The sequence below is a fragment of the Zeugodacus cucurbitae genome, chromosome 5, assembly GCF_028554725.1.
Source record: "Zeugodacus cucurbitae isolate PBARC_wt_2022May chromosome 5, idZeuCucr1.2, whole genome shotgun sequence".
NCBI classification, from domain to species: Eukaryota; Metazoa; Arthropoda; class Insecta; order Diptera; family Tephritidae; genus Zeugodacus; species Zeugodacus cucurbitae.
Genome location: NC_071670.1, coordinates 14,627,142 through 14,647,178, shown reverse-complemented (window position 1 = coordinate 14,647,178; position 20,037 = coordinate 14,627,142). Strand labels below are relative to the sequence as shown.

The 20,037-nt window shown below is 31.6% G+C and overlaps 3 protein-coding genes and 2 long non-coding RNA genes across 25 annotated transcripts in view; 2 read left to right on the top strand and 3 right to left on the bottom strand.

Annotated features, from left to right (window-relative positions):
- The window catches only part of LOC105214617 (uncharacterized), a 181,674-nt gene extending 178,435 nt beyond the window's left edge, over positions 1-3,239 (bottom strand). For 2 of the 5 annotated variants that reach the window (XR_008471395.1, XR_008471397.1), the window contains exons 1-2: positions 3,142-3,239; positions 81-203 (exon numbers count right to left, since the gene is read on the bottom strand). This is a non-coding gene — a long non-coding RNA (uncharacterized LOC105214617). The other 3 variants (XR_008471399.1, XR_008471396.1, XR_008471398.1) reach the window with 2 other exon arrangements.
- Positions 535-2,306, top strand: LOC114804269 (uncharacterized). Its single transcript, XM_054231652.1, has 6 exons — positions 535-702; positions 755-1,199; positions 1,442-1,510; positions 1,615-1,683; positions 1,761-1,823; positions 1,879-2,306. Exons 2-6 carry the CDS (start codon positions 870-872, stop codon positions 2,131-2,133), a joined length of 786 nt encoding a protein of 261 aa, XP_054087627.1. The 5' UTR covers positions 535-702; positions 755-869; the 3' UTR covers positions 2,134-2,306.
- On the top strand, positions 3,231-5,015 carry LOC128922109 (uncharacterized). The gene is made up of 5 exons (XM_054231653.1): positions 3,231-3,369; positions 3,422-3,919; positions 4,150-4,218; positions 4,296-4,358; positions 4,422-5,015. The coding sequence occupies exons 2-5, from the start codon at positions 3,590-3,592 to the stop codon at positions 4,680-4,682; spliced, it is 723 nt and encodes a 240-aa protein (XP_054087628.1). The 5' UTR covers positions 3,231-3,369; positions 3,422-3,589; the 3' UTR covers positions 4,683-5,015.
- Positions 5,016-6,239: 1,224 nt separating this feature from the next.
- LOC128922110 (uncharacterized) lies at positions 6,240-12,580 on the bottom strand. 17 transcript variants are annotated; one of them, XR_008471387.1, is made up of 15 exons: positions 12,431-12,580; positions 12,105-12,260; positions 11,923-12,000; positions 11,777-11,821; positions 11,233-11,313; positions 11,050-11,157; positions 10,765-10,992; positions 10,559-10,700; positions 7,844-10,500; positions 7,345-7,559; positions 7,245-7,277; positions 7,106-7,150; positions 6,978-7,022; positions 6,860-6,892; positions 6,641-6,753 (listed from the first exon to the last, which is right to left on the bottom strand). It is a non-coding gene; the product is annotated as an uncharacterized LOC128922110 (long non-coding RNA). The 17 variants fall into 17 exon arrangements; XR_008471380.1 differs by lacking the exon at positions 11,233-11,313 and adding an exon at positions 6,240-6,347 and having other exon boundaries at positions 6,544-6,753; positions 10,765-11,157; XR_008471379.1 differs by lacking the exon at positions 11,233-11,313 and adding an exon at positions 6,544-6,584 and having other exon boundaries at positions 6,737-6,753; positions 10,765-11,157.
- Positions 12,581-13,812: 1,232 nt separating this feature from the next.
- On the bottom strand, positions 13,813-18,851 carry LOC105214610 (uncharacterized). The gene is made up of 22 exons (XM_054231034.1): positions 18,665-18,851; positions 17,929-18,150; positions 17,830-17,862; positions 17,704-17,748; positions 17,039-17,083; positions 16,932-16,976; positions 16,824-16,868; positions 16,725-16,769; positions 16,487-16,531; positions 16,380-16,424; positions 16,272-16,316; positions 16,173-16,217; positions 16,043-16,087; positions 15,935-15,979; positions 15,827-15,871; positions 15,719-15,763; positions 15,558-15,635; positions 15,439-15,483; positions 14,847-14,887; positions 14,423-14,646; positions 14,220-14,361; positions 13,813-14,164 (listed from the first exon to the last, which is right to left on the bottom strand). Exons 2-22 carry the CDS (start codon positions 18,126-18,128, stop codon positions 13,893-13,895), a joined length of 1,620 nt encoding a protein of 539 aa, XP_054087009.1. The 5' UTR covers positions 18,129-18,150; positions 18,665-18,851; the 3' UTR covers positions 13,813-13,892.
- Between the last annotated feature and the right edge of the window lie 1,186 nt (positions 18,852-20,037).

The following is a 20,037-nucleotide window of genomic DNA, read 5'->3' as shown; positions in this document are numbered from 1 at the left end:
TGGCTAACTTCTACTGCTCACACAAATTACTATCAATTAAAGTGAAATAGCAATATGCAAATATGTACATATATATTTACCAAATTTAAAGCGACGATATCCTTACGACACCTCTACCGGTTAATGTATTTCGGTTACGTCTACCCTTAGACCATTAAGACTTTAAAGACCATTTGCTCCACATATTTTTGTTTTACGAAAATCTAGAAAGACAAAAGTGGATATTTAATATACCTAGATACCTGTAAGATGGCAAAGGCCCATAATCAAATTTGATAGTGAAGAAGGAAACGTAATAGTTGTAGAGTATCGTTATCGACCGTCGTCAATTATATGTCCAACTGTCACTGTTGCTGTCCAACGATATGGAGTTTTACAAGAATTATGCATATAACGCAATATTTTATTCCTATTTATTAAACTAGCTTATATAAGTACTAACTACTTATGTGCATATTAATTATGTATTTCACAAATTTATGCAGCTACTTAAAAATATTAAAATGCAATTTGAATGTAATTTTACTTATGGTGAATAACAGCAACATCAAACCTATATACAATGCATCAAACATTTTATTCACCTCACAACTGTCATCAATATTAATCAGCTGTAGCAGCCAACATCGCATACTAAACATATCATGATGCTTATATCAATCTAGAACCAAACAAATAAAAATTTGTTATCACAACAGAAAGGTAATCATTAAGATAAATAAATTATATTAAACTGAAAAATTCATATTTATAGGTATTCATAAGTTCAAAAAATCTGTGTCTTAGGTTTGAAGTTTATATAAGTGGACCGAATATAGTGGTATCGATAGGATTTGCGTATATATGTATATTGATCGACAAGATTGGGAATGGATTGGCGGCAAGCAGAAATTTTTGACCTACTATCGATGTATAGGGAGTCAGAGTGCCTATGGAACTGTCTTAATCCAGAATATAAAGACGTGAAACTAAAGCAAAATGCATGGAAAGAAATTGCAACGTTTTTCGGAAGAAATGTTGAAGAAGTGAAGAAGAAAATTAAAAATTTACGCACTAGTTACGTTATAGAGAAAAAGAAAGTCGATAGTAAAAAAACTAATTCAGGAGGTTCTCTCTATGAGCCCAGTTTATTTTACTATGATGAAATGACTTTTTTGGATCCCGTAATCATTTTACGAATTTGTAATCCTACAGAACAGGTATGTAAATTGAAACATATATTGATTATACATTGATTTCGAAATATAATAAATAATTTAAATATTTGTTTAATGTTAATATGTTAAAAATTAAATGAATTGAATAAGCATTTTTAGGGGAAACGTTTATTTACTGTTCCCTATTTCATATCAATAACATAAAGAATATAATTTTTTTTTTATAAGTATATATATTTTCACATATTACAATTTATGTCATGAAAATATGTAATTTTTTTTAGAGTACCGACCCCTTATGTGAATTACGAACAAAGCGTTCCTCAAATGACAAACCTATTATTGCTGAAAAGGTAATTTCAATTTTAATAATTCCCATTGGAGCAATCTTAAAAAATTACGTATATAATTAAAAAATTATATTTATGTAATTATAATTGATCTAAATATGTTTTAGAGTACCGATTCCAAAAGTGAATTACGAACAAAACGTTCCTCAAACGACAGACACATAATTGCTGAAAAGGTAATATACATCTTCATATATGTAGTTATAATATATTCAATAATAAAAAATCTGTATATAATTATAATTGATTTCAGAAAAAGCACAAAGTGTTCAGCAGTACTCCGAAGGATAATGCACATTCGGAGGTGACACCTGCAGTAAGTGGTCTTTATTAGTATATTACCATTCGCATAAACATAACTTTAATTTCAGAAAAGACTGCGTGTTACAAATGATATACATTTGGATAATGTCCCACAAAACAAATTAGAAAATAAAGATTATCTAAGTAAAGAAGATACCTTCTGCACAATGCTTTGTAGCGAACTTAAATTACTTAAATCTGAAGATATATATGACAATGTGACATCTGAAATTTTTACAATTCTAAGGAATGCCAAAATAGCAGAACGTCAAAACGTATGCCCGCCCGAAGAAGTTAGCAAAGTAGCTAGTAAAAAGATGTGAAAGCAAGGTTTGTTCTGATTCTTAACCATAAAATGCAATGTGGTATCAGAGCTTAATTTTTAACTAGATTTGTTTTTAAAATATTTAGTAAAAAAGTATTATATACAATGATTTTTGAAAAAATAATTGACCGTAACGTATTACGTTAATAATACGATGAAACGAAGAAATAATTTTGAATAGAGTTTTCAATTAATTCTGGGAAACATTTTTGTGAATGGAAGAAAAAGTTAAAATTTTAAAATTTAACATTTTATAAACTATCAGTAGACAAGAATGAACCAAAACTACATTCTAACCCCACATTGTATTACAACCGGGGGAATTTCAATAATATTTACTGAAAAAACACACATTAGGCGAAATAAATCCATTTTCCGGAACTTTCAGCGATAGAAAAATACTTATGTAATGTTGTATAGTAATACCCAACAATTGCAACATTAATTACAATGAACGAAGTAGGTAATTGTAATCAAGAGATGACTCAAGCTTCTCAGAAAAAAAATTTTATTTAATAACCGTTCTTCAAAATTACCAATGAAAATTAGATGCTTATTTTTCCTTCTCAATGCTGGGACAAACTACTTGAAGAAGCTGTTCCAAAAAATTACAATCAATTAAATATATACATATATGTATATACATATGTATGTATATAAATAATAAAACTTAAAACGATGGCATATTGATGACTTAAGAAGAACCACCTAACGTTTTAGTATTTTTGTTCCTATTCTATGAAATTTGAAACTATTTTAATTAAGGTAAACAATTCTTACGAAAAACATTGTCTAGCGAAACAAACAAGCGGAGATTTAACCTACCTGATAAATTGAAATGGTGAAGAAGGAAACGTAATAGTATTGGAGCATCGTTATCGACCGGCGCCTATTATATATATACTGCCGCCCAACTATAAGGAGTTTTACAAGAGATATAAGATCTCTAAATATTTTATACATTTTTATTCATTATAACGAGCTTATATACGTTCTAACTACTTACATATGTGTCTAATAATTATTTCACAAATGTTTGCAGCTAAAAAATATTAAAATGCAATTTAAATGTTTTTTACTTATGGTGAATAACAACTACTTTAAATATTTTATTCACCTCACAACTGTCATCAATGTTAATCAGCTGTAGCAGCCAAACTCGCTTACTAAATATATCTTGATTATTATATCAATCTAAAAACATACAAAGAAAATTTGTTATCACAACAAAAAGGTAAATATTAAGATAAATAAATTAAATTAAACTGAACATTTCATATTTATAGGTTTTATAAGTTAAAAAATCTATATTCTTGGTTTGAAGTTTAAATGATTGGACCGAAATCATAAGCACGAAATACCTCTGCATATAGTGGAATCGATAGCATTTGCATATAATTAGTGCTCCACGAAATCAATAGTAGGGAGTAAATTGAAAATCTACAAGATCGAGAATGGATTGGCGGCAAGCGGAAATTTTTGACCTACTATCTATGTATAGGGAGTCAGAGTGCCTATGGAACTGTCTCAATCCAGAATATAAAGACGTGGACCTAAAGAAAAATGCATGGAAAGAAATTGCAAATTTTTTCGGAAGAAGTGTTGAAGAAGTGAAGAAGAAAATTAAAAATTTACGCACTGGTTACGTTTTAGAGAAAAAGAAAGCCGATAGTAAAAACGCAAATTCAGGAGATTCTCTCTATGAACCCCGTTTATTTTACTATGATGAAATGACTTTTTTGGACCCCGTAATAGTTTTACGAATTTGTAATCCTACAGAGCAGGTATGTAGATTTGTAACGTATATTAATCATACCTAGATTTGGAAAGATAACAAATAATTTGGATATTTGTTTAAAATTACTATATTAAAAATTAACCGAATTAGTAATTGATGTGAATTTTCAGGGTAAATGGTTATTTACTGTTCCCTATTTCATATAAATTATATTTAAAAAATAAAACTTTTTTATTATTACAATTTATTTAATGAAAATATTTAAATCTTTTTTAGAGTACCGACCACTTAAGGAAATTGCGTGCACAGCGTTCCTCAAACGACAGACACATTATTGTTGAAAAGGTAATATGCATTTATATATATATAGCCATAATATATTCAATAATAAAAAATCTGTATATATTTATAATTGGTTTCAGAAAAAGCGCAAAGTGTTCAGTAATACCTCGGAGGATAAAGCACATTGGGAGCTGACACCTGCAGTAAGTTGTCTTTAATAACCTAATATACATAATTTTAATTTATAAACATATCTTTAATTTCAGAAAAAACAGCGTGTTTTAAATGATGTACATTTAGATAATGTACCACAAGACGAATTAGAAAAGACAGATCATACAAATAAAGAAGATACCTTTTGTGCAATGCTTTGTAGCGAACTTCAATTACTTAAATCTGAAGATATATATGACAATGTTACATCTGAAATTTTTACAATTCTAAGGAATGCCAAAATAGCAGAACGTCAAATCGAATATCAGCCCGAAGAGATTAACAAAGTCGCTAGTAAATGTTCTTATTCTTAACCATAAAAGTCGAGATCATTTATCTGGCATAGTTTACTGCATATTTTTACCACTACAACAACAATAATCAAGTTTATTAATTTTAATAGCAATTTTTTCTACTAATAAAGAATATACAATGTGTATATATTATATGTGTCGAAACATTAAAATCTTTTTTACGAAAATCTGTTATTCTTTTCCATACCTATATCAGGGATATCTCTATCACTGCACCAAATAATACAATGATTGATACGAAATGAAAAGCCTGTTTTTGGTACCATGATGTTATTCTCAAACCAGTGACAGCTACAGTTACTGCTTGAAATTCAATAATGCTTAGATTCTTAAAGTGCTCTTGTGGTCTTCCAGTTAACTTGACTTGCTGAGATATATATTTTTTAATCTGAAAAGAACTGTTTTAGACTTTATTTTGAAAAAGGTGAGACGTTTTACCTTCAAGACGGCATAGTGTTGCAAAGGCAACTACATTCTCACTTTTTGTTGCAGCTGACAATTGGATTAGGAGTGGTACACTCTTGTGTTGCATAGTTTGTAGAAAATTAAATTCAGATTTCAGTAACTCTAATTTGAACGGAATTTAGTATATAAATATAATCGGGTAATACGTAAGCCTACTTATCATGTTTCATCATTTTGAATTCTAATCACAATAATTTACTTTACATACAACCTATAAATGAAGCAGCAAACTACCGGAACACAACTTACCACAAATGAGTTTTTAAAGTTGTGGCTGAAGCTTGCCATGTTAGCACCGTTACAAACAATTATTACAACAACAAAAGAAATGAATGAATCAAAATGCAACAATAATAACAACTCACGATTTCAACATATGTATTTATAGATATAACGAGTAAACCGTTACTATTTATTCGTTTATTATATTATTGGAAAAAAATTGTTGACATTCAAAATTCAATTTCCATTCTTCGGCCATACAACGTTTTCTATAAACTCCAAGTAATCAAACACTTTTGTTATTACATAGGGTTTATGATTGCAAATTTCATCTCCAAATATTCCGAGCAATTGATATTTGTAGAACTCTTTCGCTCCTACAAATATAACATCGCCAGAGATACTGCAACCATTGCCTAAATCCCTTACACATATTGCAAATTGGTTGTATTCATATTACGACATTCAGTATCCGCCAGAATTTCAACTTGTATGTATGCTCTTGTCATGTCTACAAAAATTTTTTAAATTTAATAAAACCATAAAATTATTAAAGGGCAACTAACCACTCTCTGGATCCACTTGTGAAATGGGTAAGCAAACTGGAAACAGGCTGTGAGTGTAATTCACATCACTGTTCAGTTCAATCAAGCCAATATTATGTAAGGAAGGACTTTTCGAGTAGTTTCCATGTATGTGAATTGTCTGAGGAGATTAGAAGTGTTGTTTGTGACGAACTTTTAAGTCTTAAATTTATAATTACCTTTATTTCCTTATCGACCTCAGAAGGGTAAAATTTTACTGTAGTAAATTGCAAGCAATCTCCTGAAGTCAATACAAAACGTTTATCGACGAAAGCGCCAACGCAAATTTTAGAAATGTTAGAACTAGGTGTGAAAAGCTTAAATACGTAGTAGGCAAAGTCAAAAAATTCGATCTGTCCAAGCGATCGTAAATCCTTTTTTGTTTCCTCGCAAGCTAAAAAGATTAGAAAGATATTTGTTAAACACCCAGCAACCAAAGTTTGTTTTAGACCCTGTTTAAACTCCCTTCGATGTCTATTGCCGGTATCAAATATAAATGGTCGGTTTTGTTAAACTTTGAATCCTTTATCTCCAGTTATATTGAAACCGAGTTTCTTTCTGATAAATTTAGAAAACAATGTGGAACTCACCACGCTCTGCTGGACGTTTGTCGGGTGTGGCGACTTCTGAGCTGTAAGGAGATTTGCAAGAAAACCATTAAATAAAAAGTAACGGAAGCAAATATGTTGGAATAGAGTAAATAGAAACTTATATATAATATATTTTGGATCCCAGCGCTATAAAAATACATATTGATGTAATATTATTCAAGTTTAATCCCACCTTTCCTCTGTAGCTTTCTGAAAATTACGAAAATAAAAATATTTTAGTGCTATAATTCGTAAAAGGAGTTACTGATAATTAAACTTAACATAAAATGTAATATTATTCAAGTTTAATACAAACCTTTCCTCTGTAGCTTTGACCTCCTCTGGCACTCTAAAAAGTTCGGGAAAAAAATATATTTTAGTAAAATTTATAGCAATATAAATTATATTCGAGTTTGAAGTAAACTATTACTCACCGTTGATTTAACCTTTCCTCTGTTGCTTTGGCCTCCGCTGTCACTCTAAAAATTTCGGGAAAAATATATTTTAGTAAATTTTATAGCAATATAGATGATATTCAAGTTTGAAGAGAAATATTACTCACTGTTGATTACATTTTTCCTCTGTTGCTTTAGCTTAGTCAGAAATTCTGAAACAAACCGAAAGAAATACATTTCAGAATGAGATCTTGTAAAAAGAGTTGCTGATATTTAAATTAAAATATTATTCATGCTTAATACCACCTTTTTGTCATTGCTTTGTTTTCGTCAGACATTCTGAAAAAAAAAATTAAAAACAAATTTAGTTGAAGTTGAAGCTTATTTTATTTCAGAGTTCATTTACCTTTCCAGCGCACTTTCTATAAGATTTTGTGTTTTTTCGATTTGTTTACTCAAAGTTAGGTAATTGTTTATTTCCTTACCGGCGTCTACATATATAGTTATGGACCCAACATCAAGGTAGGGGTCGGGGTCCGCCTCTTTTGCGTGCGTAGTAGCGCGAAAAGAAGTCCAAGAAATATCAGTTTATTTTCCATATTACAAAATAATTTCAATTGGCTGTGAATACGAAATGTTTTAAGAATTGAATTTATAATGCCCAGTGTGTGAACATTCTCCTAAAAATTGATACATTTAACAGTCGGCTACAAAAAGTAAATATTTTTATAAGAAGCTTTTTATATCCTGAGTGAGATTTCTGAACTCTAAGCACTATTTTATACCAAGGTGGCCTATTAAGCCTGGACTTCACAACACTGCGGCGTTCTCAAGAAGAAACTTTTATGGAGATCAAATTAAATGACTTGTGTTCTTCATAATTTTATTTGTTCCAATTCACTTACTTAATAACACGCGATCCGTTTTGATACCGCGCAGAAATAAAACTGATTTCGTCTCTGAAGCTTTTTATCAGTTATTGGGCGCGATTTTGTCAAATATTGTAAATAGAATCATTCTACTGTTGAGAGAACCGCAAAAGAGTACTGAATTAGAAACAGTGGAGGGACACCGTCACTCAAGCGACGGTGTTTGGAAAGCATAAAATTTCACATCAATTTCACGAATGATAAGAATGCAGATCACCACAGTTTCTTTACGCTACTTTTTGTTCTCACGCAACATGTTGCTCAGGTATGTATTAGGGCTCTTAAAATTATTCGAATAACCCGAAAACCAATTATTCGAATATCCGGTTTGTAACCGTTCGTATGAATATTAACCGTTTAAATTTATTTTAAACTGAAGGAAATATTTAAATGAAACTGCTTCCAAGAGAAGAGCTGAAGAGGAGATGAAACCGAGTCTCTATCCAAATAACATGTGTTACATGTGTGTTCTCCAGTCATTACGACAGAATGCTACACACAACTATGTACATATATTATATACAGTTAGCTAAGTAAATATTATATATACGATCACCGACCAACGAATGAGCAGTGTGATTTGAGGAAATATGCTAATCCATTTATAGTGTATGTTGCGTATTTACCAAACAGATTGTTGCTCCAAAGCAAATTTCACTAGTCTCCCATCTACGAGCAGGCATGGGCGGAGCCTTAGCATGTGTTACAAGAGCGTAAGTGATCGCACATGCACGGGTTGTCATTCTCGTGAGCAAATGGAGCGCCATGTATATGTATATCATAATGACTTTTTTAAAATACAGCGTTATTCTACTGTAGATTAAATGCCACTCAACATTATTAAATATTTTTTAAAGCTCGCTTGATTGAGGGCTTGCTCTTTGTACATTTATACACATACACATCTGAGTTACTGTTCTACTCACATTAATCGTGACGACACGAGACGAAATATTTATAAGCACTTCAGATGCTGTGTGTACCCATGCTAATCTCCTCAGTATCGATGACGTCCGTACTATTGGCATGTGTCTGTTTAATGCTTCTGCCTTACCTTTATATTTTACTTCAACTTTGGATATATGTACATTTTACTTTATTATTATATACAGCGATATGCTATAATGAAAAACAACGATATATTTATATAGTTATTTATATTTTCTATAGTTATTTCACCGAAACATTTGTTTCAGCTTAACATGACTCATTAGGTGTTTTAGAGTTAGCTAGTGCTAATTAGCCAAGCTTCTCCGGGAAAAACGTTTCTTAACAAAAAAACAAAAAATAGCAGAACATAGCGTCAGCTGATCGCATGAGAGCAGCTAGCTCTGCTGCTGAAATAAAACAGCAATGGAGTACACCAAAAGTAAGCAAGCAGCGACCATTCATTGCGTTGGTGCACATACACCAAGTAATTATTTTATTCAAATATGTTATCAGCGCATTCAGTTTTGCGCGTTTTGAGTTATTTATAACTCCTGCAAAAAATGCATGAACAAGCACTATAAGGTCAACTGCGACTTCGATGATAACGGTGAATAATACTATATATGTATGTATGTATTTCAGAAGAATTGTAGTGATTGTTGTGCTCCTTGACTTTATTATTTTTTATAAATCCATAATGAAAGTTCATTGCCACCTTCGCCGACTTGAATATGCAGCCGACCAGTTGGAAATAGATTACGTTCTCTAAAATAATGTGAATTATTAAACATAGAAATGCGCAAGCACGGTGTTGTTCTCAATGCCACATAACAGTAAATAAGGATCAATGAAGCCTCTAAAGCAAAATCTGTACCAAATTGGTGAATCTAATTGCATTATCTATTAAATGTCATAATTTATTAATTATTTAATATGCGATATACATTTATAGAATCGGAATAAGAGATCCCTTCAGAATACTTTAACCCTTTAAGAGATTTGACACAGTAATCTTATACTTGTTCGATGTTTACTCTACTTAATATATTTAGATATTCTCAGGTTATACTAGCTTTGGATGAATAAGTAGCCAATATTAAGATTCTGAAACTATATTAGTTCCAACAAGATCGTAAACGAAAAGTACTATAAAGTAAAAGTGAGAGATAAGATGGAGTAATGCATCAAAGCAGTGTCAATTAAAATTTGCAAGTATCCAGTTGAAGGCTCCACATTTTCTTGACACTCTTTACAAGTTTAGAATTAGGTTGTCTGTTTATATTTCATTTGAGTATTCAAAGTCAAAACTACATTTTTACGGTTTAAGCTCTAGACCACAGAAAACAACGATTTTCGAAATTCGGAATCAGAAGAAACTGCTTAGCTCATTTATAGAACGCAATACTGTTCACTTTCGAAATTCAGTTTCCACTTTTCGGCCAAACAATGTTTTCTATAAAGTTCAGTTGCTCAAACAGTTTGGTTATTACAAGGGGTTCATAATCGCATGTCCACTTTGCTCCAATTCCAAACAGTTGATATTTCGCGTACGTTTTCTCTTCCACAAAGATCGGCTCGCCAGCGTAACTGCAAGGATATTCTGAATTCTTTGCACATATTTGTGATGGCTGCAGGCTATTAGAAGACTTATCAACACATTTAGTCTCCGCCACAATCTGAATTCTGCCGTTAAATCCAGTCAACTATACAAAACGTTGTATAATCAAATAAAAGTAAATAAATATTAATGAGGAAACTCACCGCCCTCTGGATTCAATTGGGAAACGTATAAGCACACGGGATATAGTTCGGAAGTGTAAATCACGTCACTTTCCAGTTCAACCAACCCAATATTGTTAAGGGTAACTGATTCGGATGAGTAGTAAGGATGTATGTGAATTGCCTGAAGAGATTATATGAATTTAACAGCAAATCTGTCAAAATACTTTACTTTATAATTGCTCCACCTTTATTTTCTTCTCATTTTCCATGAATATAAGAAAGGCTCAGTGCTTACTTTCGTAAAGTTGTGCGAATGCATTCTGACGAAGTTAAAACAAAACGTTTGTCGATCAAAGCACCATTGCAAAATTTAGAAAGTTGATTATCAGATTTATAAAGCCACAGGTGAGAGGGTCTTCCAGTATAATTGGACTCTATACTCGAACGCAACTCGTTTGTAATCTTCTCGCAAGCTAAAAACAAAAATAAATTCACATAAACAATCAGCAATAAAAGAATGTTTTAGATACCGCTAATTTGTAAAGCGTTCAAACCGAGTTTCTTCCTGATGAACATGCAAAATAATGCGGAATTTACCAAACTCTGCTGGACGTTTCTGAGTTGTGACAACGTCTGGACTGTAAGTAGAGTGTACGATGACCACAATTAATCAATCGGTAACAGAGGAAAAAACATTCAAATTGGGTACTTACATGAAACTTGTCAATGTAAGTACTCTTAATTTAGTAGGGGTCTATACTAATCTGTTAGTCCTTGAACCTGATTTATTTATACTGATTTATACCGATTTTATAATGAATTGATGGTCGGTTCAAACAGTTACAGCCGGTTTCACGAAAGTTTTTAATTGAAAATTAAGTTCCATTTAATTTTAATTTTAATTTTTATTTAACTTTGCACTTAAATTTCTTGCGTTTCACCATTATTGACATTTGGCATCAAAAAAATTAAAAGGCAGGGATGTTAGTAAGAATAACAGCTGATTTATGTAAACAAATAAATTGTATTTCTTTGTCAAAATGGTAAACAAATGGGAATTCAGCTGATAGAAAAGCGTAACCATGGTTACATATGACAGTATTTAAATAATATTTAAATGGCAAAGCGTGACCATTTAAATAAAAATTAAGTCAAATGGTGGAACTGAAATTAATTATTTTTCACTTAAATTTGTTTCGTGAAACCGGCTGTAAGTATACAATTTATATTTACTAATTTAAAATACTAATTATTCACCTTTTTGTCAGCTGATTGCTTAACTCATTTACATTTTGATTCAAGCTTGTAGTTATTTTCGGTAGATAATATGAAAATTTCGAAAAAGAAACAAATTTTAGATACAGAGTTAATCATCTTTAGATTTAAAGTAGAATATTATTCACCTGTTTGTTTGGCGGTTGTACACTTTAGACAATTTCTGATTCCAGCGTTCCTCCATTGCTACTATTTGCGCGGACATACTGAAGATTCCAACAAAATAAAAAACAAATATTTAGCAATATATATACATATCGATAAACTTATGTACATACATACATATTTCTTTCAGATTGATCATATTTACCCTTCTAGTGCTTCCTATACTACACTTTGCTCTTCTTCGATTGTATTGGCTAAACGGTCGGGCTCAGCTCCTTTGGCGCTAGTCCAGTAGAGTAGCGTGTAGAAAAGCCCCAAAAATAACAATTTATTTCCCATTCTACAAAATAACGTCAATTTACTGTGAATAAAAATATGTATGGTGTGTAGTGTGTGTACACATGGAGGATACAAAAATTGCATTATTCTTAAAATACGATAAACAATTAAATAACAAATGAAATTACACAACAATATATGACAGGGTCGGCAATATGAGCATTTTAAATCAAATATTAACCAACAACTCACTTCCACAGAATATTTTATCACCCACTTTGCTACTTTTAATGGATTTGACTTTGTTGGGTTTTTTTGGTTGGTTATTGCCTTAGGATTATTTACCGAAACGGATCGTTGGTCGGACAGTGCAGAAATAAAACAGATTGCATCTTTGAAACTCTTTATATTGTAATTCAATAATATTGTTGTTGAGAGAAACGTAAAAGAGTATTAACATTATAATGAGTTGAAAGTCTCCGCGTTAAGACACAAACACACATTTTTATTAAAATATATTCTCAGCTCATTTGTTGTTTATTCATTTTGCACTCTATATAGTTGTTGTATAAAAATATAAAAATATGGAAACAAAAAATTCCATACAAATTCCACGAATGATAAGAATTTAGATCACACAGTTTCTTGCTGCTACTTTGTATTCTCTTGCAACATGTTGCGCAGATACATGTTTGTATACATATATTTACATATATCACTGATATTTAGTTGGTTCACTCAACTAACTACATATATACATAGGTATATGAGGAATGAGCAGAGTTATAATCATTCATCAGCAGTATGTACATGCTGAGTATTTGCCAACAAACAAGCATTACGAGTCCAATTGAGAATAATGAATGATAACGTAGAATATTACTGTATATTTCAGAAGCATTTTATGTTGCTCTAAATTATCATCTTCTCCTTGGTCATACTCAAAGTTCATTATCGCCACCGCTGAGTTAAATATAAATTCGACCTGTCGGAAATATATTACGTTTCATAAAATGTTCCGAATTTTTAGTGAAAGTCAAATCAAGAGAGAATAATTGCGTCTTGCAATGGTAATTCCTGTATTGTAGCACAAGTGTTTGAACACTTGCACTTTATAGAAAGAAATGGATAAATAAAATATAGAAATAAACAAAACAAATATAAAGACGAAGAATGAAAATGGAATTTTAAATGTCAAAAATAATTTTAAATAATATGGCATACGAAACAATTTAAACGGCTTACTTACAATATCTAAAAAATGTTATTAGAAAACTTACCAACGTGGCCTATACGCAACATTACTAATTTCCGATTGCTTCGTTAAGGGTTCCAGAAACGAGTTTGCTGCGTTTCGGAATTTCGATCATAATTGTGACGGTATGTGGGTCGACGAATACTGAACTCATTTGAGTCATAATTATAGATAATAATTTTTTTTTATAAAATTAAATGGTGTGGCCGTGGATCAATGGCTGAATTTCCACCGGCCTAAGTTCAAATCTGTTCAAGGTCTGTCATCTCAACACTGTTGGCTAAAACTATTACAACAAATGCTAATCAAATCGCTGGAAATTGTTTTTCATTAAGTGGTAAAAGAATCAATAAACAACAACAATAATAACAACGCCCGATTTCTACAAATTACTTATGGACCTTTATTGACCTTTATTTCTATACCATATTATTTGGAAATTTTTTTTACATTCAAAATTTAATAATCTTTCTTCGGCCATACAATGCCTTCTATAAACTCTAAGTGATCAAATACTTTCGTTATCACATAGGGTTTGCGATAGCAAGTTCTCTTGAATACAATTCCAAACAAATAAAATTTGGGGAATTCTTTCTTTCCAAAATATATCGGCTCGCCAGTGTAACTGCAACCTAATTCTATGTTCTGTGCACATACTTCAGATGTAGTGTTCTTTTTTTCACATTGAGTATCCGCCACAATTTGAACTTCTGTGTATCTTAATATCAAGTCTAAAAAAATGTATACATGAAATAAAAGGAGATAGAAATCAAATAGCAAACTCACTACTCTTTGGATTCGACTGGGTTGTGTATAAGCACACTGGATACAAGCCGTGACTGTACTCCACATCACTGTCCAATTCAACCAAGCCAATATTGTGAAGTGAAGCTGTTTCAGTTGAGTAGTCGGGATGTATGTGAATTGACTGAATAGATAAAATCAGTTTAACGATAATTTAATTATTAAAGTCTTAAATTTGTAATTACCTTAATTCCCTTGTGCTCTGGAGTGAAAGGAATTTTTACTTCTATAAATGCGTTCTTAAACAAGCAATCTGAGTAAGTTAAAACGAAACGTTTGTCGATCAAAGCGCCATTGCAAATTTGAGGACCTCCATTATGAGTTTTATAAAACCAAAAGGAATAGTAGGGATTACCAGTAATATCGGCCAATCCACTCGATCGTAAATCCTTGCTTATTGCATCGCACGCTAGAAGAATTTAGTATCAATCAGGAAGGTATTATTTATTTTAACCACTGATTTAGGAAAAAGTTTAGGTTTAGTTTAAACTGCCTTCGGTGCCTATTACGAAAATCGAAGATTTGATTCGATTTCTTGAATTGTTCATCTCCAGTTGTGTTGAATCTGAGTTTATTACTGATGGAACTGCAAAATGATGCGGTACTTACCAAGCTCTGCTGGACGTTTGTTGGATATTGCAACGTCTGAACTGTAAGTTGATTGTAATAAAATTAGAATTAAACATATAGCAACAGAATTAATAACGTTCATGAATAGTAAGTGCGTATGCATATAACTATATGTTAAGGATGTCCCGTTTTTTCACCAAAAATAGCATTGAGAAAAACCTAAAACTAAATTTTCAATATTTGATTGTACACACTTTCTTTCATTTATCCGAAGCGTCAAAAAACTCGAAAATAATGTACAACTCTGAATTTACGGGGTGTCATATTTTAACACTTCATCAGGCATACAGGCTATTTGGTTCCAGCTTTCTTAAACTACTTACACAGTATATTAATTTTCTACTAAAATATTGCCACAAACATAACATTATAGAGGTTTCCTTTAACGTTTGATGAGTTTTATTCACCTCAGAAAATAGTTGTGGCAGAAGTCAAAGCAAAAATGAGTACTTTCGAATTTTCAAAGTTCTTCTCCGACGTGTCACTATTACAATTTTACTACACACAGTTGGAGAGCTTTGAACTTAAAAAAAATATGTCTTTATGATTTTCTAAACCACTTATTATTTACCTCTTTCTCTGCTGCTTCCTTAACTCATTTACTTCTCCAGATTTTCTGAAAATGTCGCAAAGAAAAAATTTGATAAAAGTGTTGCTCATTATTAAGCTTAAAGTATAATGATGGATAACCTTTGTCTTTGCTGGATGCTCATTTCAGACAATTTCTTATTCCAGCGTTCCTCTATAGCTTCCATCTCTACAGACATTCTACAAATTTGAAAATTATATATTTTAATGGAATTTATAGCAATAATAGATGATATTCAAGTTTAAAGGAAAATATTACTCACCGCTTATTTAACTTTTCCTCTGTTGCTTTGGCCTCCGCTGTCACTCTAAAAATTTCGAAACAAAATTTATATTTTAGTAGAATTTATAGAAAGAGTTTGGGATACTACCGTTGATTTAACTTTTCCTCTGTTGCTTTGGCCTCCGCTGTCACTCTAAAAATTTCGGAAAAAAATTTATATTTTAGTAGAATTTATAGAAAGAGTGTGGGATACTACCGTTGATTTAACCTTTCCTCTGTTGCTTTGGCCTCCGCTGTCACTCTAAAAATTTCGAAACAAAATTTATATTTTAGTAGAATTTATAGAAAGAGTGTGCGATACTACCGTTGATTAAACTTTTCTTCCGTAGATTTGGCCTCCCCTGTCACTCTAAATATTTCGGAAAAATATATATCTTAGTGCAATTTATGGAAAGAATAGATGATATTCAAGTTTAAAGGAAAATATTACTCACCGTTGATTTAACCTTTCCTCTGTTGCTTTGGCCTCCCCTGTCACTCTAAAAAATTCGGAAAAAATGTATATTTTAATAGAATTTATAGAAAGATACTACCGTTGATTTAACCTTTCCTCTGTTGCTTTGGCCTCCGCTGTCACTCTAAAAATTTCGAAACAAAATTTATATTTTAGTAGAATTTATAGAAAGAGTGGGCGATACTACCGTTGATTAAACTTTTCTTCCGTAGATTTGGCCTCCGCTGTCACTCTAAAAATTTCGGAAAAAAATTATATTTTAGTAGAATTTATAGAAAGAGTTTGGGATACTACCGTTGATTTAACCTTTCCTCTGTTGCTTTGGCCTCCGCTGTCACTCTAAAAATTTCGAAACAAAATTTATATTTTAGTAGAATTTATAGAAAGAGTTTGGTATACTACCGTTGATTTAACCTTTCCTCTGTTGCTTTGGCCTCCGCTGTCACTCTAACAAATTCGGAAAAATATATATCTTAGTGCAATTTATGGAAAGAATAGATGATATTCAAGTTTAAAGGAAAATATTACTCACCGTTGATTTAACCTTTCCTCTGTTGCTTTGGCCTCCCCTGTCACTCTAAAAAATTCGGAAAAAATGTATATTTTAATAGAATTTATAGAAAGATACTACCGTTGATTTAACCTTTCCTCTGTTGCTTTGGCCTCCGCTGTCACTCTAAAAATTTCGAAACAAAATTTATATTTTAGTAGAATTTATAGAAAGAGTGGGCGATACTACCGTTGATTAAACTTTTCTTCCGTAGATTTGGCCTCCGCTGTCACTCTAAAAATTTCGGAAAAAAATTATATTTTAGTAGAATTTATAGAAAGAGTTTGGGATACTACCGTTGATTTAACCTTTCCTCTGTTGCTTTGGCCTCCGCTGTCACTCTAAAAATTTCGAAACAAAATTTATATTTTAGTAGAATTTATAGAAAGAGTTTGGTATACTACCGTTGATTTAACCTTTCCTCTGTTGCTTTGGCCTCCGCTGTCACTCTAACAAATTCGGAAAAATATATAATTTAATAAAATTTATATCAATAATAGATGATATTCAAGTTTAAAGTAAACAAGAAAAAAGTTAACTTCGGCTGTGCCGAAGCTAATATACCCTTCACAGGTGCATTTCTTTTCTATGTGTTTATTTCTATGAGCAATAACTCACACCAAATTTCGTGAAGATATGTAGTAAAATGTGGAAGTTTTCCATACAAGCCCTTGATTCCGATCGTTCAGTTTGTATGGCAGCTATATGATATAGTGGTCCGATATCGGCAATAATAACATCTGTAAAATTTCAAAACGATATCTTAAAAACTGAAGGACTAGTTCGTATATATACAGACGGACAGACGGACAGACAGACGGACATGGCTAAATCGACTCAGCTCAACATACTTATATTTATATATATATTTTATAGGGTTTCCGACGCTTCCTTCTGGGTGTTACAAACATCGTGACAAACTTAATATACCCTGTCTGTTCAGGGTATAAATATTACTCACCGTTGATTTAACCTTTCCTCTGTTGCTTGGGCTTCCGCAGAAATTCTGAAACAAAAAGTGAAAAATAAAATGTTAGAAGGAGTTCTCATGATATTTTAGCTTAAAACAAATATTATTCATATTAACCTTTCCGCCATTGTTTTTATTTCTGCGGACATTCTGAAAATTAAAAGCAACAAACAGCAAATTTATTTGAAATTTAGTTTATTTCTGGTATCTATTTACCTATCCAGTGTACCTTCTATTCGGCTTTGCGTATTTTCGATTTTTTTGGCCAAACTTAAGAAACTGTCTATTTCCTTACCTCCATCGACATATATATTTAATGGCCTGTTATCAAATGGAAGAGCGGGGTCAGCCCCCTTTCCGCTCGCCGCTTGGAGTAACACGAAGAAAAGTCCAATTAATATTCTCTTATTTTCCATATTACAAGATAACTTCAATTGACTGTGAATAGAATATTTTTATAAATTTCTGCTTCTTCTTGAATGATTTTTATAAGAAGCTGTTTGATATACGGAGTACACTCTAATGTCTGGCCCATATAAGGCGGCGGCATCTTGATTATTTGTAAGGTAAATTGCTCTCTCGATATCACTATGTAGTCCACTATAAAATGCTCAAGAGCAGAAAGACCTTAACTATCACAATACCATTATTGTCAAACAATTTGGAATGCACGTTAGCACAAATCACGAAAACATTACTGGTTTTTATATTCATATTTTTTTCTTGCGTATAATAAACATATTCTTTCTTCGAAATCGTCATGTTCACTTGGTATTTGATACGCACTATGACGAAATCTACAAATTTTATGAGATGTCTGAGCTCAAGGCGCTGGTATCTACCAATAAGTCTGGATATAACACCGCTATGGCGTTCTCAAGGAATAACCTTTATGAAGGCCAAATAAATTTATTTGTATTCTTACAAACTTTACGCGTTCAAATTTACTTACGACTCGAATCGTTTGGTGCACACTTTACTAATAAATTTGATTTTATTTGAATCCCTTGCTTTATTTACCGATTATGCACATAATCGATTTGTGGTGCAGAGAAGAGAAAAATCTCTCAAGAAAACGTTTTTTCCCGACAGTTTTGGAAACCGAGCTTTCTCGATCGCACACAATAAACATATTGATGGCTAATACTATTGCTAACATTAAAATCAGAATACGTAGTAGCAATTCAACAACAGTCATAGTAATGAAACTACATACAATAGTAATATACACATACAAAGCGATTAAAATATATTCTCATTACATTTGTTTTGCATAATTTTTGCTCTCTTACATTGTTGTTGTATACAAAATATGAATTTACATGAAAAATTCACGATTGATAAGAATAGAGATCTGTTACAGTGTCATTCTATTAACTTTTATACTCTCGCAACATGTTACTCAGCCATATACATATGTACATATGCATAATTTATAACAGGTTTGAATCTTAAACTGAAGAACGTGCAATGATATGAAATTAATGAATAAAGAAAAAACTGCATATATCATATGAATTATATTTTTTATATTGGACACAAGGCATAAAATTTGCGGTGGATACAAACTAAGATCGCTAGAGAAGATCATAGCTAGTACTCTGCCCCTTCGTATTTTCATGATTATATATAAAGGCACAAATCATTTTCTGCAGCCGCCATTTTGTTAATTAAAAAAAAAGCTTCGATCAGGTCCAGGATTATCTATTTATAGAACTGTTTGTTTTTTATTCGATTGGTTTTAGATGAATTTCCAAAGACTTATGATTGTCACCGCAAGGACCTTTTTTGAAACTGGGTCAACACAGACAGCTATAACTTTGGAAATTATAATTTTTTTTTTAATTTTCGTGACTTTAAGTCAAAACATTGTATAATAATGCCATATTATTACTTTTGTAAAATAACATGATTTAATAGCAAAAAAAATTACTGAAAATTCTAATTTTTTCGTGTCTCTGACTACCCCTAACCCCTTAACCTAATAAAGAAGGGCTTTTGTGAATATATCTCACATATAAACCCATATATTAGGTACAAAATCCACCGGAATATTAGGTTTATGAGATTTGGGGAAAGTTATGACCCGAGTTTACTAATTTTTGGCACACACGCACAATTATCCATAGGCGTTGATGTCTTCATGTTCGATATTTGGGGCCTTGAAAAGTACTAATCTGATTTTTAAATGAGTGAAGCCACACTAGAGGTGGCTAGGTATTATGGTGATATCTTCAATGGTTCTTGATGTATATATTGCAACGTGAACGAATCTGATTGAATTCAAAATTGTGTTATGTATATGGAAAGTACGTGAGGTTGTTA